Source organism: Ciconia boyciana, chromosome 1 (genome assembly GCF_034638445.1).
Source record: "Ciconia boyciana chromosome 1, ASM3463844v1, whole genome shotgun sequence".
Classification (NCBI taxonomy): Eukaryota; Metazoa; Chordata; class Aves; order Ciconiiformes; family Ciconiidae; genus Ciconia; species Ciconia boyciana.
The window spans coordinates 58089405-58113316 of NC_132934.1; the positions used below are offsets into that span (position 1 = coordinate 58089405).

The 23912-nt window shown below is 55.8% G+C and overlaps 2 protein-coding genes across 2 annotated transcripts; one reads left to right on the forward strand and one right to left on the reverse strand.

Annotated features, from left to right (window-relative positions):
* Nucleotides 1-4: 4 nt before the first annotated feature.
* KDELR3 (KDEL endoplasmic reticulum protein retention receptor 3) lies at nucleotides 5-6852 on the reverse strand. The gene is made up of 5 exons (XM_072869207.1): nucleotides 6342-6852; nucleotides 5260-5360; nucleotides 4470-4628; nucleotides 3890-4142; nucleotides 5-841 (listed from the first exon to the last, which is right to left on the reverse strand). The coding sequence occupies exons 1-5, from the start codon at nucleotides 6430-6432 to the stop codon at nucleotides 801-803; spliced, it is 645 nt and encodes a 214-aa protein (XP_072725308.1). The 5' UTR covers nucleotides 6433-6852; the 3' UTR covers nucleotides 5-800.
* Nucleotides 6853-21632: 14780 nt separating this feature from the next.
* On the forward strand, nucleotides 21633-22757 carry LOC140644226 (endosome-associated-trafficking regulator 1-like). The gene has a single exon (XM_072846879.1). The coding sequence runs from the start codon at nucleotides 21633-21635 to the stop codon at nucleotides 22755-22757; it is 1125 nt and encodes a 374-aa protein (XP_072702980.1).
* The last annotated feature ends 1155 nt before the right edge of the window (nucleotides 22758-23912 follow it).

Sequence of the window (23912 nt, forward strand, 5' to 3'; positions counted from 1 at the left end):
AATAAATTGTGAACTTTGTCTTTATTTTTGGAGTGTAAAACCATCTTTGCCCCTGTTCTTCCCAGTTCTTAAAAAAAGTTAAATTCCAGGAGTTGGAAACACCTGTTGGCAACCCACTGAATTTTAACTGAAATGATCCTGTTTGTAGAATATGAGGAATTGTCACTGAAAGTGAGTGCGTGGGGAGGATGTCTGAATACCTGTGGAATTGGAAGATGCATGTCATGCAAAGGGAATATATTTTTTCCTGAATCTTATGGGACTTGAATAGAATGGGCGTCAGGCAGAGTTAACTCTCAGGAGGATGTTAGTTCATACAGAGTTAAAGTAATAGTTTGTAGCATCTGCTGTGTCAGATGTGGCCACATGTGAAATGGGTCAATGGCCGTTGTATATGTTACCAGACTTAGTACCATGTTCCCTTTACCATAGGCACTCATTAAAGGACTGAAGGCAGTGACAATTTCCCTTATACTCCTTGTGCTGCCTCAGGGTGAAGGTAGAGGCGTGTTTTGGAGGTAGATGCTGGGAAGAGCTGGGAGAGAATAATTTGCAGTATTTCAGTATTGGCCAGCACTACTTACTAGCACCAAATTCAAGTAAGAAGAAATAAAAACCAAAAAAAATTGAGGGCAAGTCTCATATGGATGAAAAGCGTATCAGCGTTCCAGGCCTTGTCTTCCTGGCACTGGAGTGAAACTTGGCTGAGCCTTCCATTAGTCAAAAAAGGCCAGGAAAGGAAAGCTGTGATCTTAAGAGCTTCACCTTCAGCATTTCTTGCATTGTCTGTGGAAATGTCTTTAAACAGGCATGGGAAGACTTAGCTTCTTTCCTTTGAGGACTGTGCAAAGAGAAAGAGAAGGTAATGAAGGAACTTCCGGGAATTCAACTGTTTCATTGTTTCAACAAATCTTTTTTTTGAACTTGCTATTTAGAGTCCTAGGTAGTGGGTTGCCAGGTTTGCAAACGGCAATGAGATTATGGCTATCGAATAGACCTCCATGTGCTGCTGTAGGCTAGTAGGAATAGAGCTGTGCTGTCTTCAGTAACTCAACTGCTTGTCCTCAGTTATGACAGCGCTAACAGCTACGGAGAGTCCCATTCATTGTGGAAGGAGCATCTAGGAGAGTTTAGCGAGAAGGGTAAAATTAAGGAATCCTGAGAACGGGAGAATTTGTGATCCTTTGTGGGAGACAGCCACTACAAAATTGCTTCTAAGAGTGGAAACTCCACAACCTATTTATTCTCCCCTATGCTAAAGGAAAAAGTTTGTGTTTCCTTTTCCATGGTTACTCTTTCTCATGTGTGGACCCTCTTAATTTCCCCATTTTTTTCTTGATGACGTAGTATGGAGTCTACTGTTCTATCCCCAGTGCTTTCCCCCTCCTTTTAATAGAGAACATGGCCTGAATAAACGGTCTGTGGCCAGACCCCCCGGAGCCTGCCCCATCTCCTGTAGTGCTGAACGTCTTTGTTCGGTGCCAGAGGGAAGGGCAGAGCGTGCCCTCAGTGATTTGCTGATGATGCACAACGGAGGAGCGTGGCTGATAGACTAGACAGGGTCAGGGGGACTGTGCCAGGCCGGAAAAATGGGCTGGTGGGGACCTCATGAAGGTCAGCAAAGGGAAATGCCACGTTCTGCCCCTGGGGTAGAACAACCCCACGCACCAGTTTGTGCTGGGGGCTGCCCAGCTGGAAAGCAGCTTGGCAGAAAAGGCCCTGGGTGTGAAGGTGGACACCAGTCGAACACGAGCCACCACTGTGCCCTCGTGGCAAAGAATGCAAGCAGCCTCCTGAGCTACATCCCTGGCAGGTCGAGGGAGCTGGTTCTTCTCTACTCAGCCTTGGGGAGGCCACAGCTGGAGCGATGGGTACAAAGAGACGGGGACATACTGGAGCAAGTCCAGAAAGACCACAAGGATGGTTAAGGAAACTAGAGCGTCTGACGTAAGAGCGCAGCCGGAGAGCTGAGGCTGCTCAGCCTGGAGAAGGCTGAGGGGGATCTTGCGGACATGTACAAATGCCTGATGAGGGGAGTAAAGGAGACAGAGCCAGACTCTGCTCAGTGATGGGGCAAGGGGAAATTCCACGTAAACATAAGAAAAAAGTTTGTTACTTGTGAGGGTGGTCAGACGCCAGCACAGGTTGCTCAGAGGCTGTGGTGCCTCCATCCTGGAGATACGCAAAACCTGCCTGGACAGGACCTTGAACAACCTGCTCTGGGTGACCCTGCTGTGAGCAGGGGGGTGGATGAGATGGTCCCTCGAGTTGCTCCCAACCACAGCTGTTCTGTGAAATACAAGCTTTTGGGAGCTAAAAGCTTCCTCGGGATATCTTTCAGGTCCTTGTGTTAAACAGAAAGGAGCTCATCTAGTTTTGAAAACAAGATAAAGAGAAGTTGTGTTCTATAAAAACGCCTTTACAATGCTTTGGTATAGGCTCTGAAGTCTTATTAAATACATTTCTTTATGTAACACATCTTTGCTTTTTTGGCAGCATCACTGCCCTTTTGTCTGAGCTCTTCTGTGTTAGAAATGTTTTGAAAAGATTTTTTTTTTTTTTTAACAAGAGCGTAAGAGAGATGCAACCTGCTATAATATTGCTGGTTTCATAAATGACTGCAAAGCATTTGCATATCTTCAGTCACCTCTTCTCTCCCATGATCCAGAACATTTGTGTAAAAGAAAAAAAAAAAAGCAATTCTCTTCCTGCTGTGACGTCCCAGGGACAAATGTTTTTTCTTCTGCCTCCTGTATCATCTAAATTTTGCAGTTTTATCACTAGCAATGCGAGACTGAATGCCAGCAGTTGGTTTTCTTCCCCCTTTTGTTCCACCATCCACAACTACAAAGGGTATGGATTTCTCACAAAATACAGAAGGGCATGGGACACATGAATTGAGTGAAGCTAAAATGGGAATTAGTTTAAAAAAAAAAAAAAAGAAAAGGAATTGACGTAGAGCACCTTGATGGCAGTTTTACAAAGTACTTTTCTGGCTAAAAAATGTTTTAATGACAGAAGGAAGTCTTAATCTGCCAAGGCCAGCCACCTGCTCAGTGCTCCTGTCACCTCTCTATCAGCAGGTATATTGCATGAAGCTACCAAAGATCCATCCCTCAAAACATCAAACGCGGGCCGTTGCTACTGCTTTTGGCAGACTAGTTTGGGAATGTGAAGAAGGAAGAGACAATATTTGTTCGCTCAGCTAGATTTCATCAAATTCCATCCTCCTCAACAGAAAAGTGTTTTAAAGCGTACTTCAGCCTCAGCAAACCATAGCGTGTTCCACCAAATTTTATGCCCTTGATGCACTTGTTAGCTCTGGTATGTAGCCATTTACCAAAGCACAGCACTGAAGTGGAAGGGGCGTCTGATTCTGGGAAACAGAAAGGGGTGTCTTGCCCGTGCAGATGCCCATCTTCCTACAGAATCAGTTCTTGGGAATGTTACATCTTTTCCATCAAAAGAAAAAGTAGGCTTAATAATATCTCCATATGTCTGCAGTTGCTTTCTCAGGTACATTGTCTGCCTACAGCTATTTTCCCCCCCCCCTCAAAAGTATTTTTGCATGACTCATAATCTTTCAAAATGTACGTAGAGTTGAATATACCTCAATTGTTAACTTCCCAAGGTGGGGTTAAACCAGGCTTAGCTCTGGTTTAACTTCTACTTTGTTTCACATGCACGTCTAGAGCCTTGTGAGCAGAGATGCCCACTTGCATTCAACAGATACGTTTTTTTAAACTGGATTTTAGGTGGACAACGTGCATCACAAATACAGCAAAGAATAGAGTCACGTAAGGATTAATGCATGGCAAGCTGCAGCTCCACCGTACATTGCAAGAATGCCGAATGAATGTTTCGGATTTATACCAACCCCTTTACCTACCTTTGGTAACATAGAGATAGAAGAAGTCACAGTAGAAGATGGTTTGTACCACCCCGGAAACTACAGCGATCTGGTCGTAGAAATTCTCTGTGTAGTAGCGCCAGATCCAGTTGGCAATGTAGAGAGCACGGTAGAGGCCCAGGAAGAAAAGGTAGTGTGTCGTGATGGTCTCTGCTTCCCCCGTCTTGCTGATCATGAAGAGCTGAGGAAGGATAGCCACGGACTCCAGATAGATGGAGAAGGTCCAGAGTATCTGTGCGATGCAAAATGAAGGCAGTGGAGAGTCTTGGTGCTGATTAATACACGTTAAGAGCCAAAGCTTTAGTTTGGCAGAGCATCGATATGCAAGGGGGATGAATAGTGCTGCTGGAGTTGGAGAAAATGAGCCTGCTGTGCTGGGACTGAGAGGAGACATCACTGAGCTGCTCTATAGATGGTACGATCCTCAAGGCCTGCCAACCTTGCCTTTTCTGCCTGCTTTTGCTATTAAAAATCTCAACTATTCAACATGCCGCTCACTCTGCTGCATGGTGTCAGGCTGCTGCTTCCCCTCCCCTTTCCTGCCTCAGGTTTTCCTTACCTCCAAGGGGGTGAAGCTGTGGTTCTCCAGAAACGACAGGCCTGTGACAGGGACCAGCAGGAACTCAAGGCGAAAGGAGTCATTCTCGCTGTCAAATGTTTTCTGGAATTTCACGTAGATCATGTACACGGTGACGTAGGCACATATCAAAAAAATGACCTGGGGGAGGGAAGGGAGATGGCAAGACCTTACCTGCAATTACACCTTCTGTGCTTGAAGAGAGGATGGCTTTGCCAAAGTCAAGATCTTTTAACCCAGTTCTGGTGGGGTCATCCATGCCAGGGTGAGATAGCGGTAAATGCTTTTTCTGCACTGGCTTGTGGATTGACTTCTGCTGGAGATATTCCAGTGGTCAAATAAAGCTTGCCCCACCATGAGGATCACACTTGCTTGAGCCCTCTAGGGCTCTGTGTGAAGAGGTTGGCTTGGTGGCAGCCGTCTGTTAATGCTCCTGCTGTGCAAGGACACCCAGGCTTGATTCATGATGTCTTGTTCTGGCTTTGGTGGTACTAAATGTGGCAGGCTCAGCTCGCCCACTGACTGTGGTGAGGAGGTTTTTTGGTCAATGGAGGGCCAATGACACCAAAGGAAGCATCTTTATCCACCCTTCCTATGTATAATAACCCCCTGTAGTGTTGGTGACAAGTGAAGAAGATGGAATTGCTCCTTCTTCCCTCTGGCTGAAAAACTTAGTGAATGCATACCCTTGCCATGAATGCATACCCTCGCCTCCCCGAGAAACCATGGCGAGCTGGGGGGAACCTCTGCTTCTGCACTGCCCTCTCCTTACCTTCATCACGGTGTTATAGACAGAGATGAAGGTGGTGAACAGGTCCAGATAGCGGGTTGTGAAGACAAGGGCGAAAAGAATCTGACTCTTCCCAGAGATACCTGCGTGGCAGGGAGAAGAAAGGAAGGTAAGACAGATGAGAGGAAGGACGCTTAGGATGGTGGTTTCCCATTACACCTTCTTTGGAAGTGGTTGTATATATGTGTTTTGCTTTGTGGGCCTGGTCTGGCGTGTAGGTGCTGTGGTTGCTCTAGACCTACCACAGGACCGGCCGGACTCTCCCAGGTAACAGGGCAGGCTCCTGCTGACACCCCTGAGCCCTGCCTCGGGTTGTAGGGATCAGCACTGGGTGGGCACGTTCACTGTTTTGGCCAATTCAATCCTTACTGTCATCAAAATGCCTTTCTGCTCCCTCCCTCGCCCCCTTCGCCTGCCCGCCTTGCCGGGCGGTTGTGTGATGTGACATCTGCCGCACCAGGGGAGACCCGCGGGATCAGGGACCAGCCCAGGGACGCTGATGGAGCTTAGTCACCGCTGGTGGGGAGAGGGAGACCGACCCACCCATTTCTCTACCTGTGATAATGACCATGGTGCTGCAGCCCAGCCCCAAAGTCTTTTGGGGATGAAACCATGAACTCTGAGCAAAATCCTCCTGCAGGAAGCTGCTGCCCTGATTTCCTCACCCAGGGATGGGCCTGTGGTACCTGCCCACCAGCTGGCAGGACCTCCGACCTAAAGCAGCTTTCTCTCGAGTTCGTTGGTTTTGGTGCCACCACAACTTTTCACACTCATTTTCCACCTCCCTCCGGCCTTGCTGCCCTTGCCTTTGCTTCACCACCCCAACACCAACATCTGCCCGCGGCCGTGCGCCTTGCCACATCACAACTTTCCAACGCAGCCCTCTCTTCCTGGCAGGGAGACCTCCTGGAGGAGGATGACTACCCTCAAAAAGCCCACCGGGGAGGGCTGCCAGCTTGCATGGGCTATTGCCAGCCTTTTCAGCAACCGTTTTGCTCGCGCCCCTCGCTGAGCCACCCTCCGAGAAGGGCCCCCCTACTTCTCCGGGGTGTGGGAGCACTCACCTGCGCAGGACTTGGACTTCTGGATCTTCAGCAGGAGGATGATGATGGCCAGCAAGTGGGAGACGTCCCCCAGGATGCGGAAGACGTTCATGGCGCCGAGATGATTCCTCTGGGGCAAAGGGAGCGGGGCAGTTTCTGCGAGCGGGGAGGGTGAGGGCAGGGAGTTTTTCCCCCCCGAGCCTTGACCAAGCGAACACTCTCCTCTGGCTCAACTTTCCTTTTTTCCCCAGTACAGAGCCCTCTCTTCTGGCAGAGAAAAGTTCAGGCTCCTCTCTCCCCTGGTCGCCCGTGTCTTTCTCCTGCCAAGTGCTCAAGCTGGATGTCTCCCTTGCTTACTTTTCCTCCAAGGTGGATTTTCTCTCTCCCTGCTCCAGGCCGAAAGTTGGGGTTTGTCCCCTGGAAAGCCCCAGGCTGAGCCTGCTGAGCAGCCCCGAAACCAGCGCTGGGTGACGGTGACGTGGCTCCTGGCTGGCCGGGGAGGAGAGGGAGGAGGAGGCAGAGGCGGGAATAACTGCGCTATTTTTCCCTTTTTCTTTTTTTTTCCTTCCTCTTTTTTCTTCCCCAACTTGTCTCAAGTTACACGCGGAAGTGTCGTTAAAGGGGAAAAGGCAGAAGGAAAGGGATCCCCATCCTCTGTCCTTGGGGATGCACCTTCTGGCGAGGGCTGGGCTTCCCAGGGACATTCCCTGTGGGTGCATTCACCCCTGTCCTGCTCCCAGCTGCAGCCTTCTGCCCTCTGCCCTTCCCGGCCCCATCCCGCCTCCAGCACCTTCTCCCTGGTGCTCCACCTCGTCTCCTGGAGCAAACGAAGAAGCAGGGAGAGATCTGAATTATCGGGCCGCTGCGGCTCTAAGTCACATCCCACCCGGACCCGCTCCCTCCCGTGGCAGGTCATGCACAGCCGCTCCCCGGCAGCTCCCCACCAGCTACCCCCACCTTTGGGTGTCCTGTCTGGAGTGATGCGGCTCCCAGAGCCCAGCCCAGGAGGGAAAAAAAAAAAAAGATCCTCCCAAGGGCTGGTTTGAAACAAGCTTCACTGAAAATGTTAATCCTGGATTCCTGCAAGTGGATTACAAACAACGTAATACATCTGTTGTGTGAAAGCAGCGCATCGGTACTGACATTTTTATAGATTTAATTTTTATAGATTTAACAGAAATGAGCTTAGTAGTGATGGTTATAAAGTTTTAATATATTCAGAAGCAGCCCTGGGTGACCAGCCTGGTTGGGGTAAATCTTGTCCTTGCAGCTGCGGTTATGCGGGGAGGTCTCATGGCAGCGCGAGGGGACCTCGGCGTTGAGACGGGGCCTTTAGATATTCATTATCTAATCACTAATATAAAGCTGCTTTAATACAACCAAATGGATGTTTTAATTTGTCACCTTGTCCCCACGCAAATCACATCTGGCCGTGGGTCTAATTTGGTTACTTAAGGGTTGTGTGACCCCACCTGCTCTTGCCCCGGGGCCAGCTCTGGCTGCCGCCCTCCCTGTCCCCAGCTGTCACCCACAGCCATCTCCTCCGCATCTTCCTCCGTCGGCATGTCCTTATGGGCTCGCTTGGAGTAAAATCCTTAATGATTAAAGCGTAAAAATATTATTCCCGGTGCTTACAGAGAGGACTAACGAGTCTATTAGCATCACCGGATTCCTTTCTGAATACATTTGCATACATTTCCTCTCTGCCCATTAGGCTGGCTGCCGTGTTTTCCCTCTGTGCTGCTCCAGCACCTGCCGCACCCGGCTTTTCCAGCCACATTCCCGGGCTGGGCTGGAAAACACCCCCTTGGCCCCGCGAAACCGGGGAGGGCCCTGCCTGCCCCTGCCAGGGCATCGAGGCAGAGGTCAGTGTGGTGGGAGAAGAGCAGGTTAGACCAAAGGAGAGCATCAGCAAAGGAGCGAGGGGGTAGGGACTGGCTGAAATTGGGTTTCCAGCCATCAGAGTGGAGCTGCCTGGGGTTTCAGCAGGGCTCTGCAAGGCCGTGCAGATGCAGGTGCTGGTGAAAGCCAAGCCCCAGCCCGGGTGGCCCAGCAGGTCCCTGGTGTCCCAGGTCCTTTTGCAGGTGGGCAGAGAAAGGTTTGAGCTGTGGAGTGGGGATGGGAGGTTTTGGGGGAACAGATTTAGGGTCCTCTGTGCTGACAGATCCCCTTCCAAGCCCCTGGGGCTCGATGTCTGAGAGCCGTCATCATCCTCTGGTCCCTCTGCTCCTCTTCACAGCTTCTTGTCCCACCCAGGGGATGAAGCCTCCTGCGGAGGGGTAAGGCTGTTGTGGGTGGCAAAGGTTTGTTCTCTTCATCTTGTGCCTTCCCAAGAAGAGCTGATGGGCCCAAGCCACGACATCATCTCCGGCTGTGGCACCAGGAACCGCCATGTGAGGTGACCGTCAGAGGGACATCACGGGAGCAGCTCAGCCGATGGTGGTGGGGCCGGGGTCTCGCCATGGGACGTCCCCGTGTGGCATGCGGGAGGGCTGCGGGAAGGCTGCCAGGAGGGCGAGGGGCACCCGGACGCTTAGAGAAGGAAAAACTGGCACATGAAGTGGGAGCAAGTAAAAATAAACCTTCCCTCTTTGCCACAACACGAAGCGCCTTGCACCGGGTGTCTCCCTGCCTCCCGAAATAATGCCGGGCGCTGCCACCGCCCTGCACGGTGATGCTCTCTCCATGCCTCCTGTTTCCATGGCGACCACAAGGAATGTCGCCAGGGTGACAGGGAGGCAAGCAAGCTGGGATTTGGCATTAAAAACGGGAATTTGGGGTTGTTGGGTTTCTTCTTTTTTTTTTTTTTCCCTTTAGTTCTATTTTTGGGTTTCCCTCTCTGCCTTTGCTGGTCTGGGAGGCTGCTTCTCCTGCAGAGCCCCTGGGCCAGGCGGCAGCGGCTCCATCAAGGGCCCTTCCCGACCTCCGCCTGTCCTGCGAGGCGATAGCAATGGCGCAGGAAGATGGGAGAAGGGGGTTTCCTTCTCACTAAAGCATTGGTTTCCTGCCACCAGGAAGGCTTCTGTGCTTTTGCCCCCGGAGGTATTTGGCCGGGAGTCCCCCTCCATTTCTGCTGCAGGCTGCACCTCAGGCCCCATCCAGACCCCCTGGGAAGGTGGGCAGCCCCCAGGATTCATCCCAGAGCAGGCCCAGAGAGGGAAGCAATTCGACATTCCCAGAAGGTCTGGGGAACATGGTGGGGTTGAGCACCATGGGCCACCTCCATCTCTCACCACCTCTGCCCCCGTGACCGGGACAGCTTGGCCAGGGCAGTCCTGGAGCACTGGGAACAGAGATGGGACGGTCAGAGGAGGATGGCAGAGGGAGCCTGGCAGGTGCTAAGTCCAAAACTGTGTTGTCTGGTCTAAACGCTAAACATCAGACCTGCCCAGGGCCGAGAGGGCTCGTGCTGGCTTAGCTGGTGTTGCAGGAAAGCGGGACCATATGTGCCCAAGCAGGGGCTGCTGGCACGGGGGTTGTGCTTGTCTTCATCCCCAGGCAGGAGAGGGGTCAGGCAGCACTTGCTCACCTTCCCAGGAGCTCCTGCCTCCCCCTCCATCCACCCCTCCATCCCTCTCCATCCATCCCTCCATCCACCCCTCTACGCCTCCATCCATCCCTCCAAACATTCCTCCATCCATCCCTCCATCCCTCCATTCCTCCATCCATGCCCCCACCCTTCCATCCCTCCATCCCTCTGTCCCTCTGCCTCCCCCATCCCCACAGCAGCATCGGGAAAGGTTGGCGGAGAGGGGCTATTTTTGGGATCGTCTCCCTGGCAACGGCTGCCACCACCGTCTGTGGTGGCTTTTCCATAGGTGCTAAAATATTCCATGCTTCTTATTAAAGACGGTACCGGTGGAGACGGGCGGGGGTGGTGAGTGTGAGCCACCCCGCTGCTGGGGCCGGCGGGCCTGGGGCGGCCGGGGCACGGCACCCCGGGGGCACAAGGACAGCAAGGGGCTGGTGGTGTCCTTGATGCAACATCTCCATGTCCCTCCCAATGGCCCCGGCCGTGCTGGCTGCCTCTTGGCCGTGCCGGCTGCCTCTTGGCCGTGCCAGGGTGCCGCGCCATGCACAAGGTGCAGCTATTCATCCTCTTGCCGCGCAGGCGGAGGGAAATACGGCGAGGTCTCGGGGGGAGCCAGCGATGAGGAGTGAAAGGCAGAGAGGGTGAAACCCAACCTGAAGCTGAGGGGGCTGCAGGGGTGTGCAGGTGCCTGGCAGCTTCACCTGCCTGGAGAAGGAGCAAGATGTCTCAGCAGCATCTTCATCCCTTGACTGCACAGAGGGGAAAGGCCTGTTGTGGTGCCAGAGGGCCGGTACGCTTTCCAGCAGGGGACCCGTGCAGCTCCCAGACAGCAGCTCTTGGGATGCAGCCCCACGGGCCCTGGGGATGGGTCTTTTGGGAAAGCAAGTCCCCCCCAAGCAGGTTCCCGTAGGGACGTCTGCAGAGGAGATGGAGGGAGCAGGCTGGCCCCCTCCATCCGGGCGCTGTGGCTCCCCGGGACCCCCAGCTGGAGCGGCGGGGAGCAGCCGCAGTTGGGCCGGGGCGAGCTGGCCAGTGCAGGAGGCTGCTGTGCTCCCTGATTGCAGCTGCTCATCTGCACGCAGAGCTGCTAAAAACACCCTCTGCTCCCCCTGGGGTGGCTTTGCCAGGTGAGAGGGGGCTGCAGTCGCTGCGGTGGTGCTCACCGATGCTGGCAGGGGAGGGCGGTCCCTGCAGCGTGTTGTGCGAGGGGGCATCCGTGTGCCAGGGGATCTTGGGATGATTTTGGGAGGGAGGGTCACGATTGCTGCAGGATTGGGACCCAGAGGACACTCAAAAAGTGGTTATTTTGATCTTTTTTGACTTTCTAGCAGAGGTCTTAATGTTTGAGATGGCAGATGAGACGCTGAGATGGAAACCATGCCCATGGACCCCGCTGGCCTGGTGCAGGGCTGTCCCCGGGAGCCTGTGACTACAGCCGCTGCCTGCGGGGTCAGGGCCCTCTTCAGCCTCTGGCTTCCCTCCTGCATGAAAGGGGCGGCTTCACTGCCACAGGGTCCCCCAGCCCCTTGCCTTGCCACCAAGAAGGGACCTCTTCAAAGCCCCTGAGATGCTGCCGGCCATGGAAACTCGGGGGAGGTTTCCAGGTCGGGTTTCCTGGCGGGGCGGACATGCACCATCCTGGAGCCCCGAGGGCTGGTCCTTCCTTGCCCCTGTCCCCGGCATCGCCCGTCCTGGCAGGATGGCCCCAGCACCGCAGGTTGGGGAGGCCGGGCTGTGGATGCAGGGAGGCAATGCCCCGCGGCAAATGCTCTGCACGGGCCGGGAGAGCCTGGTCCTTCCTCAGGGCAAGGTGTCAGCCCAGCACCCCAAATCCAGGTGGGAAGAAACCCCCGACAGTGGGTATTTCAGTCCCTTGTGCCAGCCCGGCGGGAGGATTCGCCTCCCCTGGGGCATCCGGCGGCCCCGCCGACCCCTTCCCGCTGCCAATGGTTGCGCTCTCGTCTCCCCCATGGCGGCTCCGCAGCGGTGCCTCCGCGGCTCTGAGCTCACACGCGAGGATGGGCTAAAGTAGCGGAAAGCTGTTGGATCCTACCACAGAGTTACTGACTTCTCAGCTACAGACTGCATAGCAATCAGCGAGGGGGAGAGGCAGCCAGGGAAAGGGAGCGGAGCGCAAAGGGAGGAAGAGTGGAAGGGAGAGGGGGGAATTTGGGGACCAGAGCAGGGGGCCAGCGAGGGGCACGGGCGAATAATGCCAGGGAAGGAGGGAGCCAGGCAGGAGGGGAAGACCTGAACCCGTCGCCGAGCTGCGAAGGCACATCAGCGCTCCGTGGGATGGACGCTCCCGGGAGCGAAAAATGCTGAGGAGAGGCAGAGGCAGGAGGAGAGCACTGGCGTGGGCAGGGCAGAGTTAGGAGAGGAGCAGGTCGCGGTGGAGAAGTAGCTCCTTGGGGGGGAGGGAGGGAACCCCAAGCCAGAGGCGAGCGAGGGCTGCAGAGAGACCTCCCTGATTCCTCCGGTCCGGCTGAGACGTTTCATGGTGAGATGGAGAAACCGGCCGCTTTCCCCTTCCTCTGATGTTGGCTCGGCACGGCTGGAGCAGGCGGCAGCCCTCGGCAGGACCCGGGTAAGAGGCGGTGCCGGGGCGTGCTGCTCCCCTCACCGGCATGAGACCGGGAAGGGTTTTTTTCCTTAGGAAAATAATGTATTGTTTCATCAGCGCTTGCTCTGAGGAACAGCTATAAATATAACTTAGGGAGAGATGCGTGGCTTCATGTGAGCGTGCCAGTGAATAATAAAGTTGCCTGTGTGCACGGCGTATGCACATACGGCTACCAGGGCAGCCATGAGCCGAGGGGCAGGGGTGGGTACCTGCCTGTAAACCTCCCCAACTTCCATCCCCTCCCCTCCCCTCGCTGCCCTGACTTCCCTCGCTTTGCAGGTAACTTCTTCATTTTTTCGGCTCCCCGTGTTTCCTTAGTGCTTTCCGCCCGTGGCTGGGTCTTCCTCGCCATTTATTTCTCCTGCTCTGCACGGGCAATGGTCCTGCCTGGTTCCCTAAGGCAGCCTGGAGAAGAATGGAGCTGGAGACCCATTCTCCAAGCACTCGGATGTGTCCGGGGCCGAAGCACCCGCGTTGGCTCTCCCGCTGCCTGTGGAGCTTTTTGGGCTCCACAGACCTGCTCCCCTTTGCCTTGCCTTCAAGCTCGTCTAGTCCCAGCATGGCTGATACTCCTGGTGGTGGGCCAACGTTGCCCAGATAGGCAGGGTGCAAAGGGTCTTCTGGATACTGGGGTTGGGTGAAGGATCTCAGGAGAAACTCTGCCCTTGCTCCCCATTGGCAAGACCAGTGTCCCTGCCAGGGCAGGAGCTGGCAGGCAGGTTTGCATGGCGCGGGCAGGTCACCTCCGACATCCCTGGTGCCACCTTCAGCCCCCGATGCCCTCCCTCCTGGGCAAACTGCCTGGAGACAACCAAATCCCTCTGCCAAGAGCCTGGAGTCTCCTGTCCCCACTGCCCAGCCCCGGCTCCATTCGTGGCAAAGCGAATGGCGGCTCCAGGGCCTCTCTCTTCTCCCCTTCCTCCCTTCACCCCCGCCGTGGTGTGCGCTGTGGAGGGCAGGAGGTGACAGCGCACGCGGGGGACGCATGGCAGAAGTGACATGGCTCCAAGACTACCCTCAACCCCCGCTCCATGCCCTCCTCGGCTTCTTGGGAGGAGGCGTCTGCGGGAGGTGGGAGGTGTGGAGAGGGACCCGGGCTTGGGGTTACCCAGAGCCTGGGAGGGGACAGGGGGGTGTGCGGGGAGCACGTCTTGCCGAAGATGTGGGGACGTGCCCCCTCTCCATTTGCCATCGGAAGTGGCACGCGCAGATGCCTGAGTCACCCCGGCATGTGGCCACCCCTGTTTGTAGCCACTGAGAATAATAATAAGTACAGGGGGAATATGTGTCTTAGGAGGGAAACATGAGCCTGGTGGGGACAGGAGATGGTGAGGAAGAGGAGGGATGGTGAGGATGGCAACAGACAGGATGAGCTGGAGAGGGCTGATCCAGAGGGAAGTGGAGGTCCCTCTCCTCTACCTTTCTCCTCTTCCATCTCTCCCCCTCCTCGGGTGCTAAGACCGAGCACCATGACGTGCCGTGCTGGCGGGGGGCTGGCAGTGGTCCTTGCCCTGCACAACCCCCGCCATGGTTTGCAAGAAAAGCCAAGAATCCAGAAGGTGGCCAGGGAAGGACAGAGTTAGCTGTCAGGATGGGTCCCCACTGGCCCCTCCGGCCACTTGGCCACCCCAAGCTCAGCTACCGGCCCCCACCCTGGGAGCAGCTGCGTTCCTGGAGTGGTATTGCCAGTGGGAGGGTGCCAGCAAGGGGGAGGAGGACACAGCGATGGATACCTGCGCCTGCCGCGCGCTGACATCAGTGCAGACGCAGAGCAGAGCGGTTAATGGCAATCTGCCCTCAGCAAGTTCCCACTGTCCTGTCTCGTTATTGCACTGGGTTGGCTTAACCCGACAGCGTGGACGGGGATCAATAGATGGATGCTCGCGTCTTAACGATCGATCCCTTACTCACACGCGTGCAGCTCCCCAGCCTCCCACTGGCGCTCCTTTTTCTGTGAATGGTAAGGACCGAGTGAAGCTGTCTGCGCTTGCCTCGCAGCGCTGCGAAACCGGGCTAAATTTGCGTTCCTCGACGGCGCTGCTCCTGTGCCCCTTACCAGGGTGGAGGGGTCTCACGTGGAGCCCCCGGAGGCACCGGCTCTGGTTTTCTTCCCCAGACAAGGTGGCTTTACCCGGGATGGTTGGTCTTGAAGCCCCATCTCGGGAGAGATGCTGATCCTCCGGCAGTGGGGGGCTTGGGATGGGCAGGGGCCGTCTTTGAGCTGGTTCTCGCCCTCAGAGCTCTCAGGCTTGCTCTCCAGCCGTGAAGGTGGTGCTGCGGCCCGGCCAGATGAGGACGGGAGCCTGACCCTGTCCCAGCTGCCCCAGAGACCCGTGCACCTCCATGCCCATCCTCTTGGGAGCCTGGTGGCAGGCAGCTTTCCTACAGGGGTGGTTTCGGCATTCACCCACCAGTGCCTTTGGGGAGGAGATGCCACCGGGGGCTGGCACCGGCCACACTGGCACGGCAGCACCACCGCCACTCTCACCAGAGGTGAGGGAGCGGAGGACGGAGGACGAGGTATCCTCTGGCCCGGCACTGCCCCACGCTGCCGTCCAGGGACTCCTGCCACCGCTCTGCCTGTGCCTGCGCCAGCCCCTGCCACCATGGCGGCGGGCCTGCCCCTCGCAATCTGGACGGCTGTTTTATTTCTATGGCAACATTTCTCCTGAAATGCTTCAGAGGGAGCCTGGTGCTGTGTGAAAACAAGGGAAGCAGCATTCCCCCACTCTGTCCTCTGCGGAAGGCTCAGAGAAAAGACCCCGACACCTTTCCTGCCTTCGTCCTCACCTCCTTCCCTCCCTTCCTCCCTCCCCGGCGAGCGGTGCCAGCACTGGTGCAATGAGCTGCTGGCCTCGTCCCGTCTGCCTCTCCGCTGCCTCTTCTCCCTTCCCCTGCCTTCATCTTTGCTCTCCCCTCTCCTCTTGCCCGCTCCCTTTCTGTGCCGGGCCAAGGCATTTGCTGGCAGCCTGCTTAGGCACCTGCACAGAGGCCACGCCGAAAAGAGACTTATAGAAAGAGGATGTCCAAAGTGACTCCACTGTAGAGGAGGGTAAAGCAGCCCTGTAGCCCCGTGAGAGCTGTATAGGTCAGCCCCGCCAGCAGCCTGGTGAGTGCGGGGGCTGAAGGGCACCGGGGGTCCCGGGGGCTGGACAGGCAGGCACTTCATCCCTCTGAGAAGGCCGATGGCACTATGAAGAATCACAGAATCGTTTAGGGTGGAAAAGACCTTTAAGATCACCAAGTCCAACTGTTAACCTGGCACTGTCAAGTCCACCACTACACCATGTCCCTAAGCACCACATCTACACGTCTTCTAAATACCTCCAGGGATGGTGACTCAACCACTTCCCTGGGCAGCCTGTTCCAATGCTTGATAACCCTTTCGGTTAATAAATTTTTCCTAATATCCAATTTAAACCTCCCCGGCACAACTTGAGGCCATTTCCTCTTGTCCTGTGGCTTGTTACTTGGGAGAAGAGACCGACCCCCACCTCACTACAACCTCCTTTCAGGTAGTTGTAGAGAGCAATAAGGTCTCCTCTGAGCCTCCTTTTCTCCAGGCTAAACAACCCCAGTTCCCTCAGCCGCTCCTCATCAGACTTGTGCTCTAGACCCTTCACCAGCTTCGTTGCCCTTCTCTGGACACGCTCCAGCACCTCAATGTCTCCCCTGTAGTGAGGGGCCCAAAACTGAACACAGTATTCGAGGTGCAGCCTCACCAGTGCCGAGTACAGGGGCACGATCACTTCCCTAGTCCTGCTGGCCACACTATCTCTGATACAAGCCAGGATGCTGTTGGCCTTCTTGGCCACCCGGGCAGACTGCTGGCTCATATTCAGCCGCCTGTCAACCCATACCCCCAGGTCCTTTTCTGCCAGGCAGCTTTCCAGCCACTCTTCCCCAAGCCTGTAGCGTTGCATGGGGTTGCTGTGGCCCAAGTGCAGGACCTGGCACTTGGCCTTGTTGAACCTCATACAATTGGCCCCAGCCCATTGACCCAGCCTGTCCAGATCCCTCTGCAGAGCCTTCCTACCCTCAAGCAGATCAACACTCCCGCACAACTTGATGTCATCCCCAAACTTACTGAGGATGCACTTGATGAGGCAGTGCCTGCCACAGGACTAGACCCAGCAGCCCCAGAAATCCTCTCCTCTCCTGTCCCTGTCACCAAGAAAGAGCCTCGTGTCTGGGTGGAGGCGACCAGGCAGAAGCCACGGGCAGCACCGAGGGCCAGCGGGGCAGAGGCAGGCGAGCAGGCAGGGCGCCGGTGGGAGTGAGCATCGCAGCCCAGAGGAGCAGGGGTATGGCAGCAACCCGTAATGATGGCGGGGGGATGATCGCAGGCGTAGCAGTGTGCAAACGCAGCTGCCGTGTCCCGCTTCACACCACTCTCCCTCTGCGCCCAAGCCCGTCCGCGCTGGCAGCCCCTGCCACATTGGGGAGCCAGGGGGCAGGTGAAGGAGGGGGGGACGGTCCTGGGTACAGCGGGCGTTGGGCAGCACTTAGGCTTGACGTCTTTCAGGTGCATTTGTTTAACCAGACCAAGCAAGCTGCAGCAATACAAGTCAACAGACTTAGAGTGAAATAGTCGATCCGGTCTCTGCGGGAGTGCAGTTTTGCAGCTTACCTGGGATGCTCCCTCAGCTCTGTTCCTGGTGCCCAGCAGGCATGCCTGAAAGGGGAGAAGCTGGGAGCCCCTCAGGAGGCTGGTGGCTCCGCTGGGTTCCTTGTTAGAGTAGCGACAAGGGTTTGGGGGGGAATTTTTTTTCCCCTGTTGCTGATGGGTTAGCACTGAGCAGCCAGGCCAGGCTGAGAACTCAGCCCTTGTGCAGCAGCCGGGTGCAGAGCAGTGGCTGCAGCCTCTCTAGCTTGGGGGCTCGGTGCAGGGCAGGCTTCACCCTGGCTATTGCTCACCCTTTGCTGCTGTCGCTGTTGTTATCATCATTCATAACCCATTTGCAGGTTCCTGCCTTGCTGGGCGCTTTGCAGAGGCATTGGCAGACCATCCCTGCTCTGTCAGGAGTGCAACCGTAGCGGGCCGGCAGATGACGTCGGCCACCCTTACCCCCCTTTTCCTGTGCACCGATAAATGATCCTTGTCCCTGACTAGCTAAAAGCCATCGAGAGGCCACGTGTGGGCAGCCCTCCTGGCCAGGCCGGCACGGGCTCAAGAGGCTCTCTGTGCTGGAGAGACGCTGAGGCGCAGGGACGCTGCTGGGGATGGCCTTTCGGCAAGGCTCCCACAGGGCGGGGTGCTCAGCAAAGGGAGCTCCTGCGGTGGTGGGGTTAGGGGAGATGCCCTTTTCGCTGGTGCAGTCGTACTGGGAAGCTGGAGGAGGTGACCTGAGCACATCGCAGCCACCTGGGATGTGGGGACCTGGGGAACACCCCAGCGCTTTCGTTTTTTCAGCTCTTGCGGGTTTTGCACCAACCCTTCAGTGCCCAGTCCAGAGTTTTGGCAAGACGGCTGCCGGGGTGGACATCAGTCCCAGCGCTTCCTCGGGAGCAGATGGGACACGGTCTGCGCCCTGGCTGCCACAAAGCCCGGCTCCTGTTTGGCCGAGAACACCACCCAGGGAAGGCCAGGGGCCTTCTGAGCATTTAATTTTCCCTGTGATGCCAGCCACGAAGAATAACACCCACCTACCTCACTCGACAAGAAAAAGCAGGGACTTCTCCCTGGCTGCCGCCCCAGCAGCATCCTCCCCTTATTCTCCTGCTCGGCCGCCCCCAGCCCCTGCCTCTTGTCCCCCCAGCCCCGTTTCGGCTGGAGGAGAGCGGGTGAGCGCCCGTGCCAGTCCCACCAGCCCCGCCGTGGGGTACCCCCACTCGGCCGGGATCCCGGGGAGCGGGCGGCCGCTCTTGCAGCACCATTGCCTGGACGGCGCGGCTGGAGCAGGGATCGCCGGGGCGGTGTGGGAGCAGGCAGGAGGTGATGCTGTCACCTTGCCGTGCCTCTTCCCGACTTTGTCATCCCGGGGACCTTTGTGTGGATCCCATTTTAATCTGTGTTTTCTCCCTCTCTCTCTTTCTCTCCTTCTCTCTTGCTTTCTTCTCTCCCCCTCCCGTCAGTATGTGGGCTGATCACTGCTCAAACTTTTAATTCAGATGGTAATTGGAATAATAATACGGGCAGAATCCTTCTGGCTCCGTTGCTGCAGCTGGCTTCAGGGAGCTATGAATAGCTCTGAGTCACACACTGAGATGGTTTAACTTCAAATCATTTTGTTTTGTTTTCATATTACCCATCCCCAGGCTCCAGGGCTTCACAGGGGGGAAAAAATCCCCCCCCTCACTCCACCCCAAAATATAAACTGGACAGAGGCACGTTAATAAAATCCTCTTTTGGAGAGAGAAACTGGTCAGCGGATCATGCCTTGCAGGGCAGATGGGGACTGTTGGCACTTACTCGATCTATTTATAATTATTGAACGAAAAGGCAGAAGTGTGTATATAAAAATGGTATGGAGTTGATTACAGCTTCCTCCCCTCACCTTCCATATGTCACTTGCCTTTTAAATATGGTAAAAGTCTCCCGCACGGTGACTGTGCCTTCGCGTGTGCTCGTACAGCGCCTAGCACCCAGCCCTGCCGGCACGGAGGAGTGAGAGCTCAGCCGCTGCCTCTTGCGGCAAGACAGCCCCAAGGCACCAAGCCTGCCCTATGAGCCCCAGCTTGAACCCCGGGAATATTTGTGAGGAAAAGGAGAAGAGACGGAGTTACAAAGAGGATGGAGAGGACAAACTGAATGCCACGGGTCTGTGAGGCTCTGCAAAAAGCCAAAGGGGTCCCCTCTCTGCTGCGGGTCTTTCCACCCCGGCTCCCCGAGAGGTGAGAAGATATCTGCCGTGTTGTCACCGTGCCTGAGCTGGCAGGATGGGTCTGTGGATGCTGATCTCAAAACCAGACGGTGCTACGCAGCTGGTAAGAGGAATAATGGCACAAAGCGCAGCGCAACCAGTGGCTGCGGTATTGACCACAGACAGGAGGGAAGCGTTTGCCAGACGACTCCAGATAAAGCAAAGACTAAGAGTGTAAAAATACCCTGGGATTTTTCCATCGTCGTCGTTCACGGTGTACATCCCAGAGCACCAGATACGGTTGTTATAAAAAGAGAAGTGGGGGAGTGCTTCAGTGTGGACTTTTCTGTTCTGTTTCATGAGACTCTTCCACCGCAAATTTAAGGAAGGATTGACAAATCTGATCCGCTCTGGAGGGGCTGGAGAAAGCCTGGGATGTACGAGGTGATGCACTGTGTACTGGGATGGAGTGATGGAGGCGTTGCATCAGCACCACATGCCCTAAGGTTATTATTAGCCTGCAGAGCCCTCAGAAAGCTATGGCAGCAGCCTGGCCCTGCGCATCTGCTCGGGGTCAGAGCAGCGCCGGGCTGGCAGCGTGGGCTGGTGCGATGGCTTGTGCCACTGGAGCGTCGTGTCACCTGGGAAGGTGGGGATGACTGCAGCACGGTGGCGGTGTCCCCGGCATCGCTCAATCTAGGGTGCAGGAGGGCGAAAGTGGTTGGGAAGGAGGGAAAGGCAGCCCAGGCTGCAGGGCTGGAGGCGGCTGTTGGCCCCTGGGGACCAACCTGGCTGACAGCTGCAAGACGGGCTGTGATGCCCACACTGCAGTGGCTTCCTAAAGCACCGGGGGGCTTCCTCAGGCCATGAAATACGTGGGTGTTCATGTATGCTGGGGACAGGAGGGATGGAGAGGCATCTCTCAGGAGTGCAGTCTCCTGCCTAGCATCTCCCAGGGCGCCCCATGCTGCACACACTGGTGGGGTTTCATCCCACTCCCCAGGAGTCACCGCTGACTCCCCAGCTTCCTCTGTGCACATGTGGGTCCCAGGAGGCAGAGCAAACTCCAAGAAATGTCCTCGGGCATGCTCCAGGATTCGCACCTCTGGCTTTGGCCAGGCTTTCCTCCCCCTGGTCTGTGCAATAGGCAGCTGCCTGTTCAGGATGGGAATGGCATCCCGTTTTGCTGGAGGCATCTCTGAGCCTTCCCCCCTCATCCCATTTGTGTTTCAGGTTTCCAAGGAGCAACAGGAACCTTTCACAGCCATTTGAACAGAGTTTGCATAGGGTTCGGGCTCCTGGTATGGCCCCTGGCCTTGCCGAGCTCACGACACCCATTTTGCAGGCAGGGATGTCAGCGGTGGCCCTGGGCCACCAGCTGCTGAGGAGGGACGGTGGCTACATCACCTGCCGGCGTGGCATCTCCAGGGGGGCTAATGAGAATGTCAACCCAATGTGATGGCAGCCCCCAGCCCAGGGCTTCTCACCTGCCTGTCTGTCTTTCCCATGGCGGCACCGCGCGCTGTGGGGGTGTGTTGGGGTGGAAGTGGTAAGTGGGTTTATTTTTGTTCGTCTCCTGGCTCGTGCCGCTCCAAGTTTGTGGCGCCCGGTATTACTAACACTTCCCTGCGCCAGCTGGCAGCAGCGGATGAATCAGATCGGCAGCACCATGGCGTGGACCCCTCGTCGGCCGGCCAGCTTGGGGTGATGCCTCTGGCCAAAGCGCTGGTGATGTCTCCTGCCTCTGCCCAGGGTGAGCCCTGGGACCAAAATGCCGGCGGCTTGATCTCGGTGCCAGAGATCTCTCGGTCTCATCTCACCCTCCCGCAGCTAACCTGTGGAAGCCTACGGGGCAGGGTTGTCCCCTCTGCCCCATGCTGCCTGCCTGGGGCCGGCCGGTCCCTGTCCCTAATGCAAGCCAGAGGTCTCAGGTGGCTTCATGAGCTCCTCTCTGCACACTGTCAGCATCCCTGAGCTAGGGTCGACTCTGCGGCCATGGGGACCCAGCTCATCCTCCTGCTGCCAAAAAAGCACTTTTGCAGTTGATCAGTTTTTCTCCCCCCTGGCCATGACCTCACAGCAGGCAGTGAAGTCACACAATGACATCACAAACCTTGGTGATTCCTGTTCTCCCCATAGCAAAGACACAGATGCCTGGTCCTCCCCTCCGCTCCCTCCTGAACACCCTGGTGATCTAAATGGAGGGATTTTGGTGACTGCCTCTTCCCCTACGAGGGTTGCTGAGGCTGCAGAAGTTGGCACACTGCTTGTCAGTGCCACCTGCCTGCATGACCCAGGCTCCAGGAGAATAATTTGGATCCTCCTGCTTGCTGCAGCCCAAAGCGTCCTGAAAAATGTCATGGCTGCTTGGCATCCCTGGGACAATGGAGAGCGTCTGCCCAGAATCTCAAGGCTTGGAAGATGATGAGGAGAACGATGACACCGATGACGAATTCAGCTACCCCTGCCACTCCGCATGTCCTCCACCCCAGTGCAAGAGCCATGACAGTTCGAGTGACAGTCAGGGGGAGGATCTGGGGGAACCCATCCCATTTTCCCTAAATCCCAGGCACTCTCACATGGTGAAAGATGAAGGAGTGAAAAATAGAATATATGCCAAGATGTTGGCCAAGCATGCACTGGAGCTTGAGGAGGAGGCTCCAGAGTTTCAGGAAACATTTTATAAAGACACGGAAATGCCTGGCAGCTTGTCTGAAGACGAGGACCACAGCTGGACCAGGACCTATCACCTTCCTGTGCATCAAAGGTTGCGTGTGTCCCGAGCTGCCAGTACAGCACCGTGTAGCCCCTACGACTCTTTCCAGTCTAGCGCGGGCAAGCACTTGGGGATGGATCTGTTTGCCCCATGGGCCCATGCCAGTGACCCTTATCTGGGGTACCCAGAGTGCACCAGGGGAGCAGAGCCCCACATGCTGCACGAGGAGGCCATCGGGGACAGAGACTCCCCGTCCCTGCAGCTGACCTACAACGTGCTCAGGGAGGAGAACACCATGCTCAGGAGGATGGTCAGGAGCATGCAAAGCTCCTTGGAGAGCCAGGCGTGCACGGTGCGGAGGCTGGAGAGGCAGCTGAAGGCTAGCCTGGCCAAAGAGAAGAGGGAAGCCCAAGAGCTACAGTCCTTTGTCCAGCGGACTGAGTGGAGTCTCCAGCTAATGACCCAGCGGGCTCTGGAGGCAGAAAGCAACGTGGAGAAGCTGAAGCAGGAGATCTTTATTCTTGAGGGGGAGTTGGAGAGCTCCAAGGTGGAGAACAAAAACCTGAGAGCAGACCAAATGACCGACCTGGGGGCAGTGAAGCACAACATCGACTTTGCCCTGCAGAACCTCCACAAGATAATAATGGGCGCAAACTGGTCCATCAGACAGCTTGCCTCTGGAGCGGATTCACTGCATTTTGTTGCTGAGGTCCTTAAATCTACCGGCAAAATTTCTGAAGTTGAAGCAGAAAAAGAGCTATGAACTCAATTCTGTGTGGGTCCTACAAATGAGTGTATGAACCAAGACCATGGGTCTCCCACTACAGCCTATACTAAAACCATTTGCTCTCATGTGCTTGAATGTCTGTGTTCAGATTTGTAGCCTTTATTATTCATGGAAATACTTTTCTTGTGGTTGAGTACAAATTGCAGGTAGTGATGTAGTTTTAGCTGCTGATGCTCTGTTCTGGCACTGCAGAGCCAGCAGCAAATGTTTCCCAGGCTCTGAGCTGCAAGGTCCAGCCATGGTGGGGCTCTGCGCAAGAGGCCGTGCCACAGCTCTGGCTGACTTGAGCTCGTGCATGGGAGCCAGGAGGAAGCACAGCAGCAGGGGATGCAGCGCTCTTAAACAGCGTGCCCATCCCTTCCCCGTAGCTGTACCAGCCAGAACCGGAGATGAGCACAGCCCTTGCGGTACCTGCATTTCATCTGCTTCCTTTGCCCCTTCTCGGTGAGGTAGGGAAGATTAGGAGCAGACATCCAGGTGCTGCTGCACATAATTTCAGTGGGCAGAAGCTCCTTAGGTCCTCCTTCCTCTTGTTTTGGAAGTGGCCACCACCTGGGCCAGAAATCCGAAGTCTCTAGAAATTGCACACCCGTTCCTGAAGCTGGGGAAAGGGGTGGTAGTGGTGGTTAGAAACCTTTAGGAAGTTGTGAAGCATCCATACATGAGCTGTGGCAGTGCCTTTCCTCCGGTATCAGTGTCAGTGCTGGCTAAGGATGAGCTTTGCTTATGCAGGCTGGCTAAGGAAGGTGCCGGTTGGAGAGGATGCCCTTCGTCTCCTGGCTGGAGCTGGCATAGAGGGGTATACCTAAATTACCTGCCTTTGTCACCTCCTAAAGACCTGAGGGACCTGGCAGTTCAAACTCACCATGTAATCACTGAAGATATGTCTTAGCTTTATCCTAGTGGGACCATCTGTGGGCATGAAGTGACCTTTCTTCATCACCTGGTCATCCCTCAACATTTCTGATGAATTTAGGTTACCGACCCCAGTTTCTGCTGTAGGTTTACCCAGCCGCACAACAAAATTTCTCGTATCTGGCCAAACTGACCCTCCTAAAAGACTTGGACGCTGTAGGGCGGTGAGGGGGTGGGTGCTGGCAGAGTTCAGTGCCAAAGTGCTTTTTCCTGATG

Bases quoted from the DNA above. Each gene is read 5' to 3' on its own strand.
- KDELR3 (XM_072869207.1), bottom strand. From the start codon at position 6,432: ATGAACGTCTTCCGCATCCTGGGGGACGTCTCCCACTTGCTGGCCATC. The intron at 5,361-6,341 runs GTGAGTGCTCCC...CCTGCCACGCAG, and splicing joins GAAGTCCAAGTCCTGCGCAG to GTATCTCTGGGAAGAGTCAG. The intron at 4,629-5,259 runs GTAAGGAGAGGG...TCCCTCCCCCAG, and splicing joins TCTATAACACCGTGATGAAG to GTCATTTTTTTGATATGTGC.
- LOC140644226 (XM_072846879.1), top strand. From the start codon at position 21,633: ATGTCATGGCTGCTTGGCATCCCTGGGACAATGGAGAGCGTCTGCCCA.